Here is a 14,854-nt window from a genome sequence, read left to right as displayed (position 1 = left end):
GCTATCTCTTAGATCTTTTCTCACTATATAGAAGAAATAGGCAAGGATCCCCACTCTTACCCTTATTTTTTGTTTTAGCTATCAAACAATTAGAGCAATTTCATTGAATCTGAGCAATTATTAAGTTAGAGCAATTATAGCAATTAGAGAAGAATTTAAAATGTATTGAATGTGATATGGGGTAATTCGTTCAAAAAAAAAATCTTGCTCTTAATGGATGGCATCTTTTAAACATTAAAGGGGACCCCTGACCATTAGATCCAGTCGTGACTGACTCTGGGGTCGCGGCGCTCATCTCGCGTTATTGGCTGAGGGAGCCGGCGTAAAGCTTCCAGGTCATGTGGCCAGCATGACTAAGCCGTTTCTGGCAAACCAGAGCAGCACACGGAAATGCTGTTTACCTTCCCACTGTAGCGGTACCTATTTATCTACTTGCACTTTGACGGGCTTTCAAACTGCTAGGTTGGCAGGAGCTGGGACTGAGCAACGGGAGCTCACCCCATTGCAGGGATTCGAACCGCCAACCTTCTGATCGGCAAGCCCTAGGCTCTGTGGTTTAACCCACAGCACCACCTGCGTCCCTGCATTTTAAACATTAGCACATCCTTAATACTTCTTGTAGACATCTAAAATAGATATGAGATGGATATGGAAAAAATATCAATATATATACTCTAGAAAATCTGAATGGAAAGGCCTAGCTCCAGAAAAAAGAATGAACAGGAACAGTGGATATAACTTGGTAATCTAAACCTGTTAAATGGTTCTTCATAATTTGTCACAATTAGAATCAGTTATGAAAAATTGCACCAGGAGATGGAATCAGCATTAAGATTTTGGATCCAGTTTCCTGGATGGGTTGTATTGCAATTGCTAAAATATCTATTTTCTATTTTTTATTCATTTTTGAGTATTCCATTACAAGTCCCATATTTTGCAAATGTGGCATTAATCCATTTGGGGTTCCATGGGGGAGGGATCCACTTGTTGCACTAAAACAAACTGAACAATCTGATAACACAACCAGAAAACTATTTAAAAGAGGCAATCAAAGACAATGCTATGGTTCCAGGAGAATTGGGGAAAGTTTGCTAGTAAAGTACCATGTGTTCACAGTGCTCTAATAGGTTGGTATAAATTAAGTAAGAAAATCTTCCCAGCTTTTTTTTTGTCATTAAAAGTTTTTTATCCCTTCAGACTGAAGTACTTTAGACAATCTTCCCAGCTTCATCACCCCACATTTCATAATATATTTCTATCACTTACACAAAGGATGATAGGGGATTTGACATTATGGTATCAAACAGAAGAGGATAGTGTCCTGGCAAGAAATTAATATCCTGGCAAGAAATTAAATGATACACAAATGTTATTAAAATTATGGGTGGTCTTCAGCCGCAATTATATTAGTATTTTCTAATAAAAGAAGCATTTCTATGTTTACTAAGAAAACATTGTGTCTCAAGGGAGGAAACTGAATTGGAAATTCTAACTAATATCAAACTGTGAACTGCTAATATGCATTCCATAATTATGAAACTTAATAATAAAACTGGAACGTTCATAAGGAAATAGGCCAGAGACTTAAAAGAGTTAACCTTGGAAGAATACAGATGGATTTGGATAGATATTTCCCTTTCAATTATATCTATGGATTTAAGGAAAACTTTTACAAGATCCAATACCAGTGGTATTTAACTCAATGTAACTCAATGTATTAAACTAAGACAGAGCTTTCTAAACCTTTCATGTTGGTGACACTTTTTAGACATGCATCATTTTGCAACACAGTAATTCAGTTTTACTAGGAAACCAGAAGTTAAACTAACCCCTTTCCAGCCTCGGGATGAGGGCAGGGAGTGTTTACGTGACACATCTAGACACTGCAGTCAACACACTAACATGTCGTGACACAGTTTGGAAAGTTCCACACTAAGATATACCCAACCACATAAGATTACGGTTGGAGATGTAGCAATCATCTTGCAGACTGTTTACATACATTTTGCTCAGTAATTCAGAATCATTACTGATACTCAAAAATAGGCCTTAGAAATAACCGGATATCTCTTACCAAATGATTCCTAAGTACAGTTATTGAATTATTTGGAGGGTATTGTACCAGAGGCAGATTTTGAAACAATAATAAAATTACTGATAGCTGTAAAGTTAGTTATTGCTAAAGTTTGGAAGAAGAACACAGTACTACCAATTCTAGACAAGTTTGAAGTAATCTGGAACATTGTTGCATTATCTTTAAAAAAATGTATTATAGAAGAGAGGGAAATGAGCAAATACAGTGGTGCCTCCACTTACAAATTTAATCCGTTCCGAAGGCACCTTCGTAGGTCCAAAAATTCGTAAGTCGAAAAGCGCCATTGGAAACGCGATTTCCCATAGGAATGCATTGGAAACGGAAAAATTTGTAAGTCGAAGCAACCCCATCTAAAAATTCGTAAGTCGAAAAAACCCTATCTAAAACCGCTGCAGTTTCCGTTCGGATGTCGAGAAATTCGTAAGCATGCGGACATTTGCCCCATTCGTAAGTTGAAAAATTCAGTTGTCGAGTCGTTCGTAAGTCGAGGTACCACTGTATACAGAGTTATGGAACAATGTCAACTTTTATTATGGTTGGAAATATAAATATGAAGATAATATATACCCTTATAATTTATTTCCACCATTGTAGTATGATATTACTTACGCCATGTGTATATTCTTTGTTTTCTTTATTTTTATATAATTTAGTGGAAATTGTTTATGTTATATACTTAATTGTACTTATAAGTCTTATACGCTCTTTTAGATACAATAAAATTAAAAAGCCTTGCTATGTAATTCAAAAGCAGATTCCCTCATTAAAAGTTCTGTAGAGAGATAGACAGACAGATATATCAATCTACTCTACTCACTCAAAATCCTTTTCTGCATCTGCAAGCATATAGCTATTTTTCTAGAATCCTTGTCATTCAGTACTAATTCATTAGAAATTAGCTGATCTTTTCATTGCTACTTCCATCATTTTGGCAAATTATTAAAGGATTGTTGTTTGCTTGTGACTTCATAGACAACTGGCTTCTGAACAGCAACATGCTAAAATGTATGCCTAGAAGAAGCCCTATATTTATTTCCATAAAGCCATTTATGATATCTCAGTTGTAAACTTATTTACTCAGAAAGAAGGCACACTGATATCAGCAATTTGGATATCTGTCAGTAGAAGTGAAAGAACACAAAGCAAGCATAAGCTTTTTTAAAAACACTCACACACCAATAAATTCACTTAACACAATATAAATTTGCTTTAGAGTATGCTCACTACAAAATATTTCTTCTATGTCTGTTGAATAAAATATTGCAAAACACTGCAATAAATGTTCATCAATGCTAAACTCAGGCTAGTTGCATTGCCATCTAATCTTTTCACAAACTGGCATCCTATAATATTTTTTTGAATAGATATTTATAATAAATATATCAGACATCAGTAACTGAAGTTCTAAGTATAGGTTTGCATACATAATTGTCCAGAAAGAAGATTCCACCTAAACATTAGGAAGAACTTCCTGACAGTAAGAGCTGTTCGACAGTGGAATTTGCTACCTAGGGGTGTGGGGGAGTCTCCTTCTTTGGAGGTCTTTAAGCAGAGGCTTGACAGCCATCTGTCAGGAATGCTTTGTGGTGTTTCCTGCTTGGCAGGGGGTTGGACTGGATGGCCCTTGTGGTCTCTTCCAACTCTATGATTCTATGATCCACGATCCACAAACAGAAGTCCTTTCATTTGTGGAAATGTTATTGACCTAATGGATCTGTACGAATGGAAAAAGGGAGGCCATTTTCACTTATATTGCCTCTGCTCTATAGGTCCCTGTGAATTCTAAGACTCTCCAAAACAGCATGGAGGGTGGTGCAAATTCCTGTAGGAAAAATAGTGAATTGGCAAAAATTGTTTCTGCCATTCCATTAGGGGAGCCTTCCCATTTGCAGAAGGACATTGAATGCAACACTCCCTGCCCCCATGCGCAAAAAAGAGTTTCTCAACTCATCATTGCACAGATATTAGGACTGAGTGCCTTTTCTTTTTCTTTTACCTTAAAATACCTTGTAAAGGACCACCTTAACAGGAAAAGCTGCATTGCGTTAAATGTGTTATTTCAGCATCCAACCACCGCTTTATCAAATAAGAACAGCAGAACTTGCGCCCATAGTTCCACAATATTCTCAGTGGAGGTGCACCAAAGATCATGAGTATGAATAAACTTTGCACTTTTTATTAAAATTCTATACTGCCCTTCATCCGAAGAACATAGGGCAGTTTTAAACATTAAAACATTACATTTTTATGATGTACATTTTAGGATTTAACTTTGTTAGAAGCCTTTTTAACTTTGTTAGAAACTTTGGGCAGAATTTTTTTTTTAAGTAAAGGCCCCAGAATGTTTGATAGCTGCTGCTTTCTGTAATAGCACATATTGCTTCAGTGTTTTCACACCAAAAAGTATAACAAAGATTTTAAAGATTCCATATAACTCACCTCATCTGATGAATTTGAAATAAGCTCCTTTCCATTTCCTACATCCCCATTCATTGCAAATACAGGAACATTTGGAGTGAAAACCATGAGGTCACTTTTGGCACCAGCCTCCCCACTCACACCAGCCAGGATGTGGCTGTGACGATTTGAATATGACCAGGTGCCCACTTCACTGGCACATACCAGCGTGGCTGTGCCAGGACCATACACCACGGCCTCCTTGGCCTGGCAACGGCATCGCAGGGAGATGTATACTATGATCACCAGCAGGAACAGGCTGGACACTGAGCAGATGGCAATGATCAGGTAGACGTTGACATTGTCCACCTGGGGCTTTGAGCTCCCTCCCATCCTGACAAGGTGGGCATCAGCCTGAACTGCCTGGGTGCTTGCCACAAGTGACACACTCAGGGTGGCTGTAGCTGACAGCACTGGCTTGCCATGGTCCTTCACCAACACTAAAATATGCTGGCTGCCACCATTGCCTACTGCTTCATCCAGGGCGTGTGTGGTGCTAATCTCACCACTGTAAAGCCCCACCCGCCAGGGGCCATTATTGGCTTCATGCAGCTCATAGCGCAACCATGCATTGTAACCTGAGTCAGCATCCAGGGCATGGATCTTGCCCACTGCATGTCCAGCTTTTATGGGGACGACCAACATGATGGGTGACTCTGCTACTCTTGATACTTCAGGTGCATTGTCATTTTCGTCAACCACAAAAACCTGAATAGTCACATTGCCACATAAGGAGGGCAGCCCAGCATCCTTGGCCCTCACTTGGAACTCCAGCAGCTTCAGCTCCTCATAGTCCAAGGGCTGCAAGGCATAGACCTTCCCACTCTCTGAGTGAACTGAGATGTAGCTTGTCAGTGGCCAGAGCTTGTCATCAATCCAGTAGCTGATCAGGCTGTTCTCAGCCACATCTGGGTCTGAAGCAGACACGGTGAAGATGTGAGCACCAGGCGGGTTGTTCTCCTTCACAAAGACCGTGTAGGAAGGCTGAGCAAAAGCAGGTGCATTGTCATTCACATCGCCAATGGGCACCAACAAGGTGCTGCTAGCCGACAGTGATGGAATCCCTTCATCGTGAGCCATCACCACTAGCACATACTCAGCCACCTGCTCCCGATCCAGTGTTTCTTCCAACTTCAATGAGTAGTAATTCTTGAAGGTGGATACCAACTTGAAGGGAATCCCAGAAGGCCACAAGGAGCAGCTCACTTGCCCGTTGGGTCCAGAGTCTCTGTCTGAGATACTAATCAAGGCCACCATAGTACCTTGTGGGGAGTCCTCAGGCACAGGCACTGAGAGAGATTTCAGTGAAAGCTGAGGGATGTTGTCATTCATGTCTAGAATCTCTATTACTACTTTACAGTGTCCAGCCAAAGGAGGATTGCCTTTATCTTTTGCTACAACCTGAATTTCCCACAAATTAATGTCTTCATAATCTAATGGTCCTATAACCTTGATGTCACCAGTGCTGTCACTTATTTGGAAGGTATTTTTAACTTTGGGAGGTACTAGGCTGCTAAAGGAATAAGTAACATCCTTAGAAATACCTTCATCCAAGTCTGTGGCATTGAGTGTTATTATGTGTGTTCCATTAACGGGATTCTCTGGTACTCTGACTTTGTAAACAGATTGGCTGAATAATGGAGCATTATCATTTACATCCAATACATTTATCACAAGCTGGACTGTTCCTGTTAGCTCTGGCTTACCACCATCTGTGGCTGTCAGTAATAAATGGTGCACAGATATGTCTTCTCTGTCTAATGGTTTCTTTAATTCTAGCCCAGCAGATTTAGTGTGGTCTTCATTCGTTACTACATTCAGCTTGAAATAATCATTTGGACTGATCTTGTAAGTTAACAGAGCATTGCTGCCAATATCTGCGTCAGAAGCACTCTCCAGTGGGAAAGGAGAATATGGCAATCTTGATTCTGCAATAATCAATGTTTGCTCTGTGACAGAGAAAATGGGGGCATTGTCATTTATGTCTGCAATCTCCACTTCCACATGGAAGACTTTCAGGGGTTTATCCACAATCACCTCCAGGTGGATGGAGCACAAAGGGTTCTTGGCACACAGCTCCTCCCTGTCTATCCGGGAATTCACAAACAAAATGCCATTCTGCAAATTTACCTTGAAATAGTCCTCATGGCCTTGAGATTCCACCTGGAACAGCCGAGGCACCAGCTCACTCACCTCCAGCCCCAGGTCCTGGGCGATACGGCCCACAAAGGTGCCATGCTGGGATTCCTCCGGCACAGAATAATGGAGCTGGCCGCTCCCCATTTCCCAGGCTGTGTGGAGAAGGACCAGCTGCAGCAGCCTCCTCCTCACCCAGAATTCTATCCGCATAATAACCATGGAGATTAGGATGCTTCCAAAATGTTTGTTTCAAATGCAGCTGATTCAGGTGATCTGGGGACCACCGGGGAGTAGCATCACTGGTAGAAATCTCTCTGGATCATGTAATCGTATCCAGCTGTCTCCTGTCTTTTTTCTTCAAATGCCTTTTTAAAGGTAGAGAGCTGTATTTAGAGGTTTCCAATAGGATTGTTTAGGCAATTGCGACCCCGTGTGACTGACTGTGTTCAGTGCAGACAATACTGTGTTCCTTCATTTTGTCTGCTGTTTGAATGTCTGGCATGGATTACTGTTAGGGAAATAAGTTCATATATTTGTCGCACTTCATGCAAATGGAAGTCATCAAGAGTCTGCAAAAGTTCGTTCTACCTTCATAGAGATTTCAGAATGTGGATTTTCCTCTTCATTTTCAATGTTTTATAAAAGTTCTTCATTATATAAATTTCTTAACATAATGTGTTAAGTAATAGTTTCCCAGGGTGATGGTTCACATACACACAAATTTATCCTTTCATTTTCTTAATGATGTATTCTGATTAGTCAGTCTTTTGAAAGAGGGGGTGAAATCTTTCCAAGAAATGAATTGCTTCTGATAAGTGTTTATTTGCGGTTATTATTTCCTCTGATAATGGAGACTGCTCTCCAAAACCAGTTTACACTAACACTTACATTATATTACAAAAGCATTTAAACCGCTAGTTTAGTGTGATCGTTAGTATCTTAACTGTTAGAGTGGTCCAACTAGGACTTAGACGACCTGGGTTCAAATCTGTACTCAGTCATGAAGCTCTTACTGTGTTTTTCTCTGAGGATCAAGAGTGTGAGAACATGTAAGCCACCCTGAGCATCTTGGAGGAAAATAAATATATAATCAATAAATAAATACACTTCAGGATAAAGCACAGAGTGTATGCTTATGTTCCAAAGTGGTCGCCCATGTTATGCCTTCAGTTTTCAGCACCTCTGCTGGTGTTGGAGAATGTAACATCACAGTAAATTTTGGGGGGATTTCATTATTTTTCATTATAAGATTTACATATAGTTCCCCTCCAATATAATTTTATGCACTCATATTTCCATCATATACAAAGAAAATATCACTGATGAGATTTTCAGACATTACTTTCAGACAAAAACTACTCTTTTTATATTAGGTCTTTCAGTCACCATTGTGTATCACTCCATTTTCTTTTATTTAAGAAATTTATACCCCACTTTTCATCATATGTCTCAAAGCAACTATTAGACTACCTTCAAATTTCATCAGTTAAAGAAAGTGTAGAGCTATAAATGCAGACCCTAAGCTTGCCTATGCTGCCGTTCTGTGACACACACCAACTGCCATGTATAAACACGCGAGCTGGTCCATTGACATGTAGAGTCTGTCTCAAGAGACAATGGAGTGAGATTCCAGAGGTGAAGTCAAACCACTGTGTTAGCAGCACCTAAGTGACCTTCCATGGTGCGCAACCCTGGGCAGTGTGTATAGAGGTCCTGGGCTGCTCAGATGACAAGATCCCCATATTGGCCTCACTGATGTGGTCCATAGCAAAGCAGAACAATACATTCAGCACCAGCTTAACACACACACACACACACCACCAACCACTGGTATGTTGAAAATGGGCAGACTACATGAGCTACAAGTGCTTTAACCATTGTTTATAATATTGTCTTTAATGCTATAACTTGCCCTGTGACCTTAGCATGAAGGATAGGTAATAAATTAATAATAATAATAATAATAATAATAATAATAATAATAATAATAATAATTTATTATTTATACCCCGCCCATCTGGCCGGGTTCCCCCAGCCACTCTGGGCGGCTTCCAAGAAAACATTAAAATACAGAAATCAAACATTAAAAGCTTCCTTGAGATGCCTTCTAAGGGTCTGATAATTGTTCTCTTTGACCTCTGGTGGGAGGGCATTCCACAGGGTGGGTGCCACTACCAAGAAGGCCCTCTGCCTGGTTCCCTGTAACTTGGCTTCTCGTAGCGAGGGAAGCGCCAGAAGACCCTCGGCGCTGGACCTCAGTGTCCGGGCAAAACGATGGGGGTGGAGATGCTCCTTCAGGTATACCGGACCGAGGCTGTTTAGGGTTTTAAAGGTCAACACCAACACTTTGAATTGTGCTCGGAAACGTACTGGGAGCCAATGTAGGTCTTTCAGTGTTATGTGGTCTCGGCAGCCATTAATAGTAATGATGGGCATTATATGTCTACTTTATCCAAGAAAGCACTCAAATGTTTGACCATGTTTGCTTATTTTGAAAAATAGCTATAGAGATATAGGAATCGATATGTGCTATTTTCCAAATATTCTTATATTTTTGATAATGAAACTTTTGCTTTAAATTCATTTTGTTTCTCAATTTCATTCGATTCCTTAATTGAATATGAATGTGAAAAAAATCTAGGGGTCTTAGTAGACCACAAGCTTAACATGAGTCAACACTGTGATGCAGCAGCAAAATAATAATAATTAAGAAGGATATTGGCAACCTGGAATGTGTGCAGAGGAGGGCAAGCAAGATGATCAAGGGTCTGGAAACCAAGCCTTATGAGGAATGGTTGAAGGAGCTGGGTATGTTTAGCCTGGAAGGAGACTGAAAGGAGATATGATAGCCATTTTTGAATGTCATATGGGCTGCCACATGGAAGATCAAACAAGCTTGTTTTCTACTGCTCTGGAGGGTAGGACCTGAAATAATGGCTTCTAGTTACAAGAAAGGAGATTCTGACTACAAATTAGGAAGAGCTTTTTGACAGTAAGAGCTGTTTGACAGTGGAACAGGGGCCTTTGGTAGACTTTCCTTCCCTTAGAGGTTTGCAAGCAGAGGTTGGATGGTCATCTGTCATGTATGATTTAATTGGGATTTAGTTGGGGGTTGGATTAGATGACTGTCAAGTGTCCCTTCCAACTCTACAATTTTATGTTTCTATAAACTATTCTAAGATGTTTTAGTAGCTTTTACTTAATTCTACTGCAGTGCAAACCAGGCTTTTACAAATCATTAAAATACATGGGGTCATGAATTCTCAGTTTTGTACTCTTTTCCAGTATGTTCATACAGACCACCACATTTTGTCTAAGCAAATAAGTGAACAAAATTGATAACTTGTATTTTCATATTAAAGAATCTGGAAGCCCATTGTGGCCAGAGAGTTTGAATGAGGAAAATCCAGAATTAATGGAACTCCATCAGTTATAGCCCACACTGACTATTGTGACTGCAATCTTGATTGAAGAACTTGCTTTACCATTCACCTTGAACCACTCAAAATTCTCCATTGATGAAAACTCAGCTCTGGGCAGAACATCTGGCCTTGTTGCCTCAATGGTCATCCAAATTTGGGCAGAATAACTTCTCTGGCTGTTCCTGTCCCTTCTCTTTTATCACCCTTCTCTTGCATCGCCTGCACTCTGCTATCCAGCAGCCAGTCATGCTCTTACACTTCTTAGATTGTGGACTGTATTAAGAGTCACTTACAGTATTCTAAGCCATTCTGCCTTGTCTCAGGTGACAGCTCCATTTTAAGTAGACACAAATCAATCAGATATGTGTCTACAGCTGCTGCCTCCTATCTCCATTCCTCTTCCTGCTTTGTTATGTTACCAAGGGGACCAACTGACTGCAACCTGCTGTGGAGTTTCCATAATTGACTCATCAAAATATTCTCTATAATTTCAATTTATTAAAATCATTTTCCTATACCCAGCAATTATATTTCATTCCAAGCTAGTGTTTCAGAGTTTTCCCCAGATCAAGATTTCCAAAATTCTCTCAAAAAGATGACCATTCTAATATATCAAAGGCTTTCTGAGCACCAAGCGATATCAAAATAGGGATCAACACTCCTTAGTTTTGCTTTGAAAGAATATTGGACCAGATTCAATTCACTGGCCCCACTAGCAGAAGCCCACACAAGGATGTGGAGAAGAGGGAAGGTTGTTTCCATTGAACAAGCAGAAATGCTTGTATTGCCAGAACAATTATTTTAACATAATATTGGCTTCCTCCCAATAATTCAAATGTTGTCAAAAGGCTACTTTAATAAATTGCATTTGACCAGACTCCGTATAAGGCTAAAGAAGCTAGCAAGATTATATGTATTTATGAATAATAAGATCTTACAAACCATATTCACATGTTACCCAGGCACTGACAGGGAGCAGGGTCACACCACTGGCCTCATTCCCAACATTGTGTACACCCTGGGTCTCACTCATTGGCTGTCCACACATTGCACTGTCATGGCCCATTACTTAAGAGATCATTCATTGAGCAATAGACAGCATCCCTCCGTTACGAGTAACTATAATAATTGAATGAATGTTTATGGCTTCTGGAGAAAAAAGTTTCTTCAACCAGATGCTTATATATAAATAAGTCTGCCCCAACAAATCTAGATTAAATTCTAGTTTCCAGGACATTGGCAAGTGCTGCAGCTAAATTGCTCATCTTGTCACCACTGAACTTACTGGATACAACAGAGACTGAGTCTCCACCCACCCCTGAAACCACAATTCACAAGAGGCAAATAATAACTATATTTGGATGGGATTACAAACTCATTCCTAGAAAAGCAGTAAGTACTAATAAAATACACAAGTTAAAATTACAGGAATTTAATTCTTCACTGACCCAATTCTCCAAATGTGGAATATGTTTAAAACGGAGCAACACATTTAAATAAAGAATATATACAAAAATAATACAGGTAAGTATTTCTAGCAAGCCAGATTTACGGTATTTACTTTTAATTATCTCAAAAGATAAAGCAGTGCTTTGGTCATGGAACAAATTCAGTTAGACAAAAACATTTTTGCAAGACATATCACCGTCTCTCAGATAAGCCTGCCTGAGCATTAAGATCTTCAGTCAGAGGCCCTCCTTTTACAACAGATCTGAATTGCCTTCTAAACTGAGGCATGCAAAGAAAGGGCCTTTTGTGTTGTGGCACCATTCCTCTGGAACACCCTCTTCAGGAAATTTGTTTAGCACTGAATCCTATATCTCTCCAATGCCATGCAAAGAACTTTTTAAATTTTTAATTTTTAGCTTTTTAGAACAGCTATAAGCTACCTCAGGGAGTTTTAAAATCTAATCGTAACATAGAAATGTTTTAAATATAATAAAATAAAATACCAGAGACACTGATGCTTCAAACTCTGAGCCTCACTTTCACAATAGCAATCATGCTCAGTAGTGTGAGGCTGATTTAATGGCTACAATTACATATGATAAAAGTTCCCAAATGTTCCTCAGAATGCATTACTCACCTGCGCTGATGAATCACCGAGCATTTGTTCCTGTTTCTCATTGCCTTGCAGAGGAGGAATGTTGGGGCTGAAAACCATGAGGTCACTTTTGATGCCAGCTTCACCACTCACACCTGCCAGGATATGGCTATGACGATTTGAATATGACCAGCTACCCACTTCACTGGCACATACGAGGGTGGCTGTGCCAGGGCCATATATCATAGCCTCCTTTGCTTGGGACTGGCATCGCAGGACAATGTATATTATGATTGCAAGCAGAAACAAGCTGGACACTGAGCAGATGGCAATGATTAGGTAGATGTTGGCACTGCCCACAAGAGGCTTTGGGTTACCTCCTGTTCTTGGAAGGTGAACATCAGTACGGGTGAGCTGGGTGCTTGCCACCAGTGTCACGCTTAATGTAGCAGTAGCTGACAACATTGGATTCCCATGGTCCTTCACCAAGACCAGCAGATTCTGGCTACTACCACTAACCTCTCCCTCATCAAGGACACGTGTAGTGCTGATCTCTCCACTGTACTGCCCAACTCGCCAAGGACCACTAGTCCCTTCATGCATTTCATACCGTAGCCATGCATTGTAGCCCGAGTCAGCATCCAGGGCTTGTATTTTCCCCACTATATGCCCGGCCATCACAGGGATCACTAGCAGAACTGGGTTTTCTTCTGCCATCCCAGACACTGCAGGTGCATTGTCATTCTCATCCACCACAAAAACCTGAATAGTCACATTGCCACATAAGGAGGGCAGCCCAGCATCCTTGGCCTTCACTTGGAACTCCAGCAGCTTCACCTCCTCATAATCCAAGGGCTGCAATGCATAGACCTTCCCACTCTCTGAGTGCACTGAGATGTAGCTTGTCAGTGGCCAGAGCTTCTCATCGATCCAGTAGCTGACCAGCGCATTCTCAGCCACATCTGGATCTGAGGCAGACACAGTGAAGATGTGAGCACCAGGTGGGTTGTTCTCCTTCACAAAGACTGTGTAAGATGGCTGTGCAAAAGTGGGTGCATTGTCATTCACATCACCAATGGGCACCACCAGGCTGCTGGTGACTGAGAGCGATGGAGTCCCTTGGTCTTGAGCTGTTACAAGCAGCTTGTATTCAGCCACTTGCTCCCGGTCCAGAGGCTCAGACACTACCAGAGAGTAGTAATTCTTGAAGGTGGACACCAACTTGAAGGGAAGTTCAGGGGGGTGCAGGAAGCAGCTTATTTGTCCATTGGCCCCAGAATCCTGATCTGAGACACTGATCAGGGCCACCACCATTCCAGGCAGGGAATCCTCTGGCACTGGCACCAGGAGAGATTTTAATGACATCTCAGGGGCATTGTCATTGACATCTAGCACTTCAACCACAACACTGCAATATCCTGTCATTGGATTGCTCCCTTTGTCGCTAGCTTGTACCTGAATCTCATATTGGTGGTTTTCCTCAAAGTCTAATTTTCCTTTTGTTCTTATTTCCCCATTAACAGAATCTAAAGCGAATATATTTTTTAATTTAACAGGCACACGGTTCTGAAATGAGTATGTAATCTCCTTATTGATTCCCTCATCCATATCTGTGGCATTCAATCTGACCACTAATGTCCCACTTAGAACATCCTCTGTCATTTGGACTTTATAAACTGACTGATTAAAGGCAGGTGCATTGTCATTTTCATCAAGAACAGAAATCACCAGCTGTGCTGTGCCACTGAGCTCTGGCTTCCCCCCGTCGATGGCTGTGAGCAGCAAACGATGCTTAGCTCTCACCTCTCTGTCTAGAGGGGTTTTTAAAAGGAGTGCTAGTGATTGACTTTCATCATGTTTCCTCTGAACATCTAGACTAAAGTATTCACTGGGGCTGAGTGTATAGGTGAGGTGAGAATTTGGACCTATATCTGCATCAGAAGCTCCCTCCAGAGGGAAAAATGATCCGGGCATTCTCAGTTCTGAAATAAAGACATTTTGTTCTATTTGAGGAAATGTAGGAGGGTTATCATTTATGTCCTTGATCTCCACCTCAATATGAAAGACCCTCAAAGGCTTATCCACAATCACCTCCAGATGAATGGCACACAAAGGGCTTTTGCCACACAGCTCCTCCCTGTCTATTCGAGAGTTAACAAACAAAATCCCATTCTGAACATTTACCTCTAAATAGTCCCCTTGGCTTTGAGACTCCATCCGGAACATCCGAGGCACCAGCTCATCCACCTCCAGTCCCAGATCCTGGGCAATGCGGCCCACAAAGGTGCCATGCTGGGATTCTTCAGGCACTGAATAATGGAGCTGGCCGCTCCCTCTCTCCCAAGCCATGCAGATGAAAAACAGCTGCAGCAGCTGCCTTCTCACCAAGCAGCATCGGAGCAAAACAACCATAGCAATGGTAGGTCTTATTCCTGGTTTTTAAAATTAAATCCACTCTTGTGATGGCATTAAAGACTGGGAAACAGTCAGTTGTTACGCTGCTGTATCCATTCTGTCCTCTGATGGTCTCTGTTCTTTCTGAATTGCTGGGAGGGGCTTTGATAATTGCATCAAAAGAGCGTTTTGATTTTCAGTGGATAGCGACATCTTGTGACAAACCAGTATTAGTGGCATACAAATGTTCCTTCCTTTTCATTTCCCCTATTTTTTGGCTCAATAATATAGTGGGATTCATTT

At 40.9% G+C, this 14,854-nt stretch overlaps 1 protein-coding gene and 1 pseudogene across 3 annotated transcripts in view; both read right to left on the bottom strand.

Moving 5' to 3' along the window:
* LOC118079391 (protocadherin alpha-5) overlaps positions 1-14,854 on the bottom strand; it is a 182,316-nt gene that overhangs the window by 140,361 nt on the left and 27,101 nt on the right. Inside the window, exon 1 of one of the 3 annotated variants that reach the window (XM_088675020.1) lies at positions 4,535-7,271. The exons of the other annotated variants lie outside the window; for them this stretch is intronic. Coding sequence (XP_088531146.1) covers positions 4,535-6,910 — 2,376 coding nt within the window. The 5' untranslated portion in view covers positions 6,911-7,271. Of the gene's footprint in view, positions 1-4,534; positions 7,272-14,854 lie in introns of those variants that run through there. 3 annotated transcript variants of the gene reach the window in all.
* LOC148684721 (protocadherin alpha-3 pseudogene) lies at positions 12,175-14,561 on the bottom strand (annotated as a pseudogene).

Source organism: Zootoca vivipara, chromosome 8, assembly GCF_965207765.1.
Source record: "Zootoca vivipara chromosome 8, rZooViv2.hap1.1, whole genome shotgun sequence".
NCBI classification, from domain to species: Eukaryota; Metazoa; Chordata; class Lepidosauria; order Squamata; family Lacertidae; genus Zootoca; species Zootoca vivipara.
Note: the sequence above shows the minus strand (reverse complement) of the source record. Positions and strands in the feature narration are given on the sequence as shown.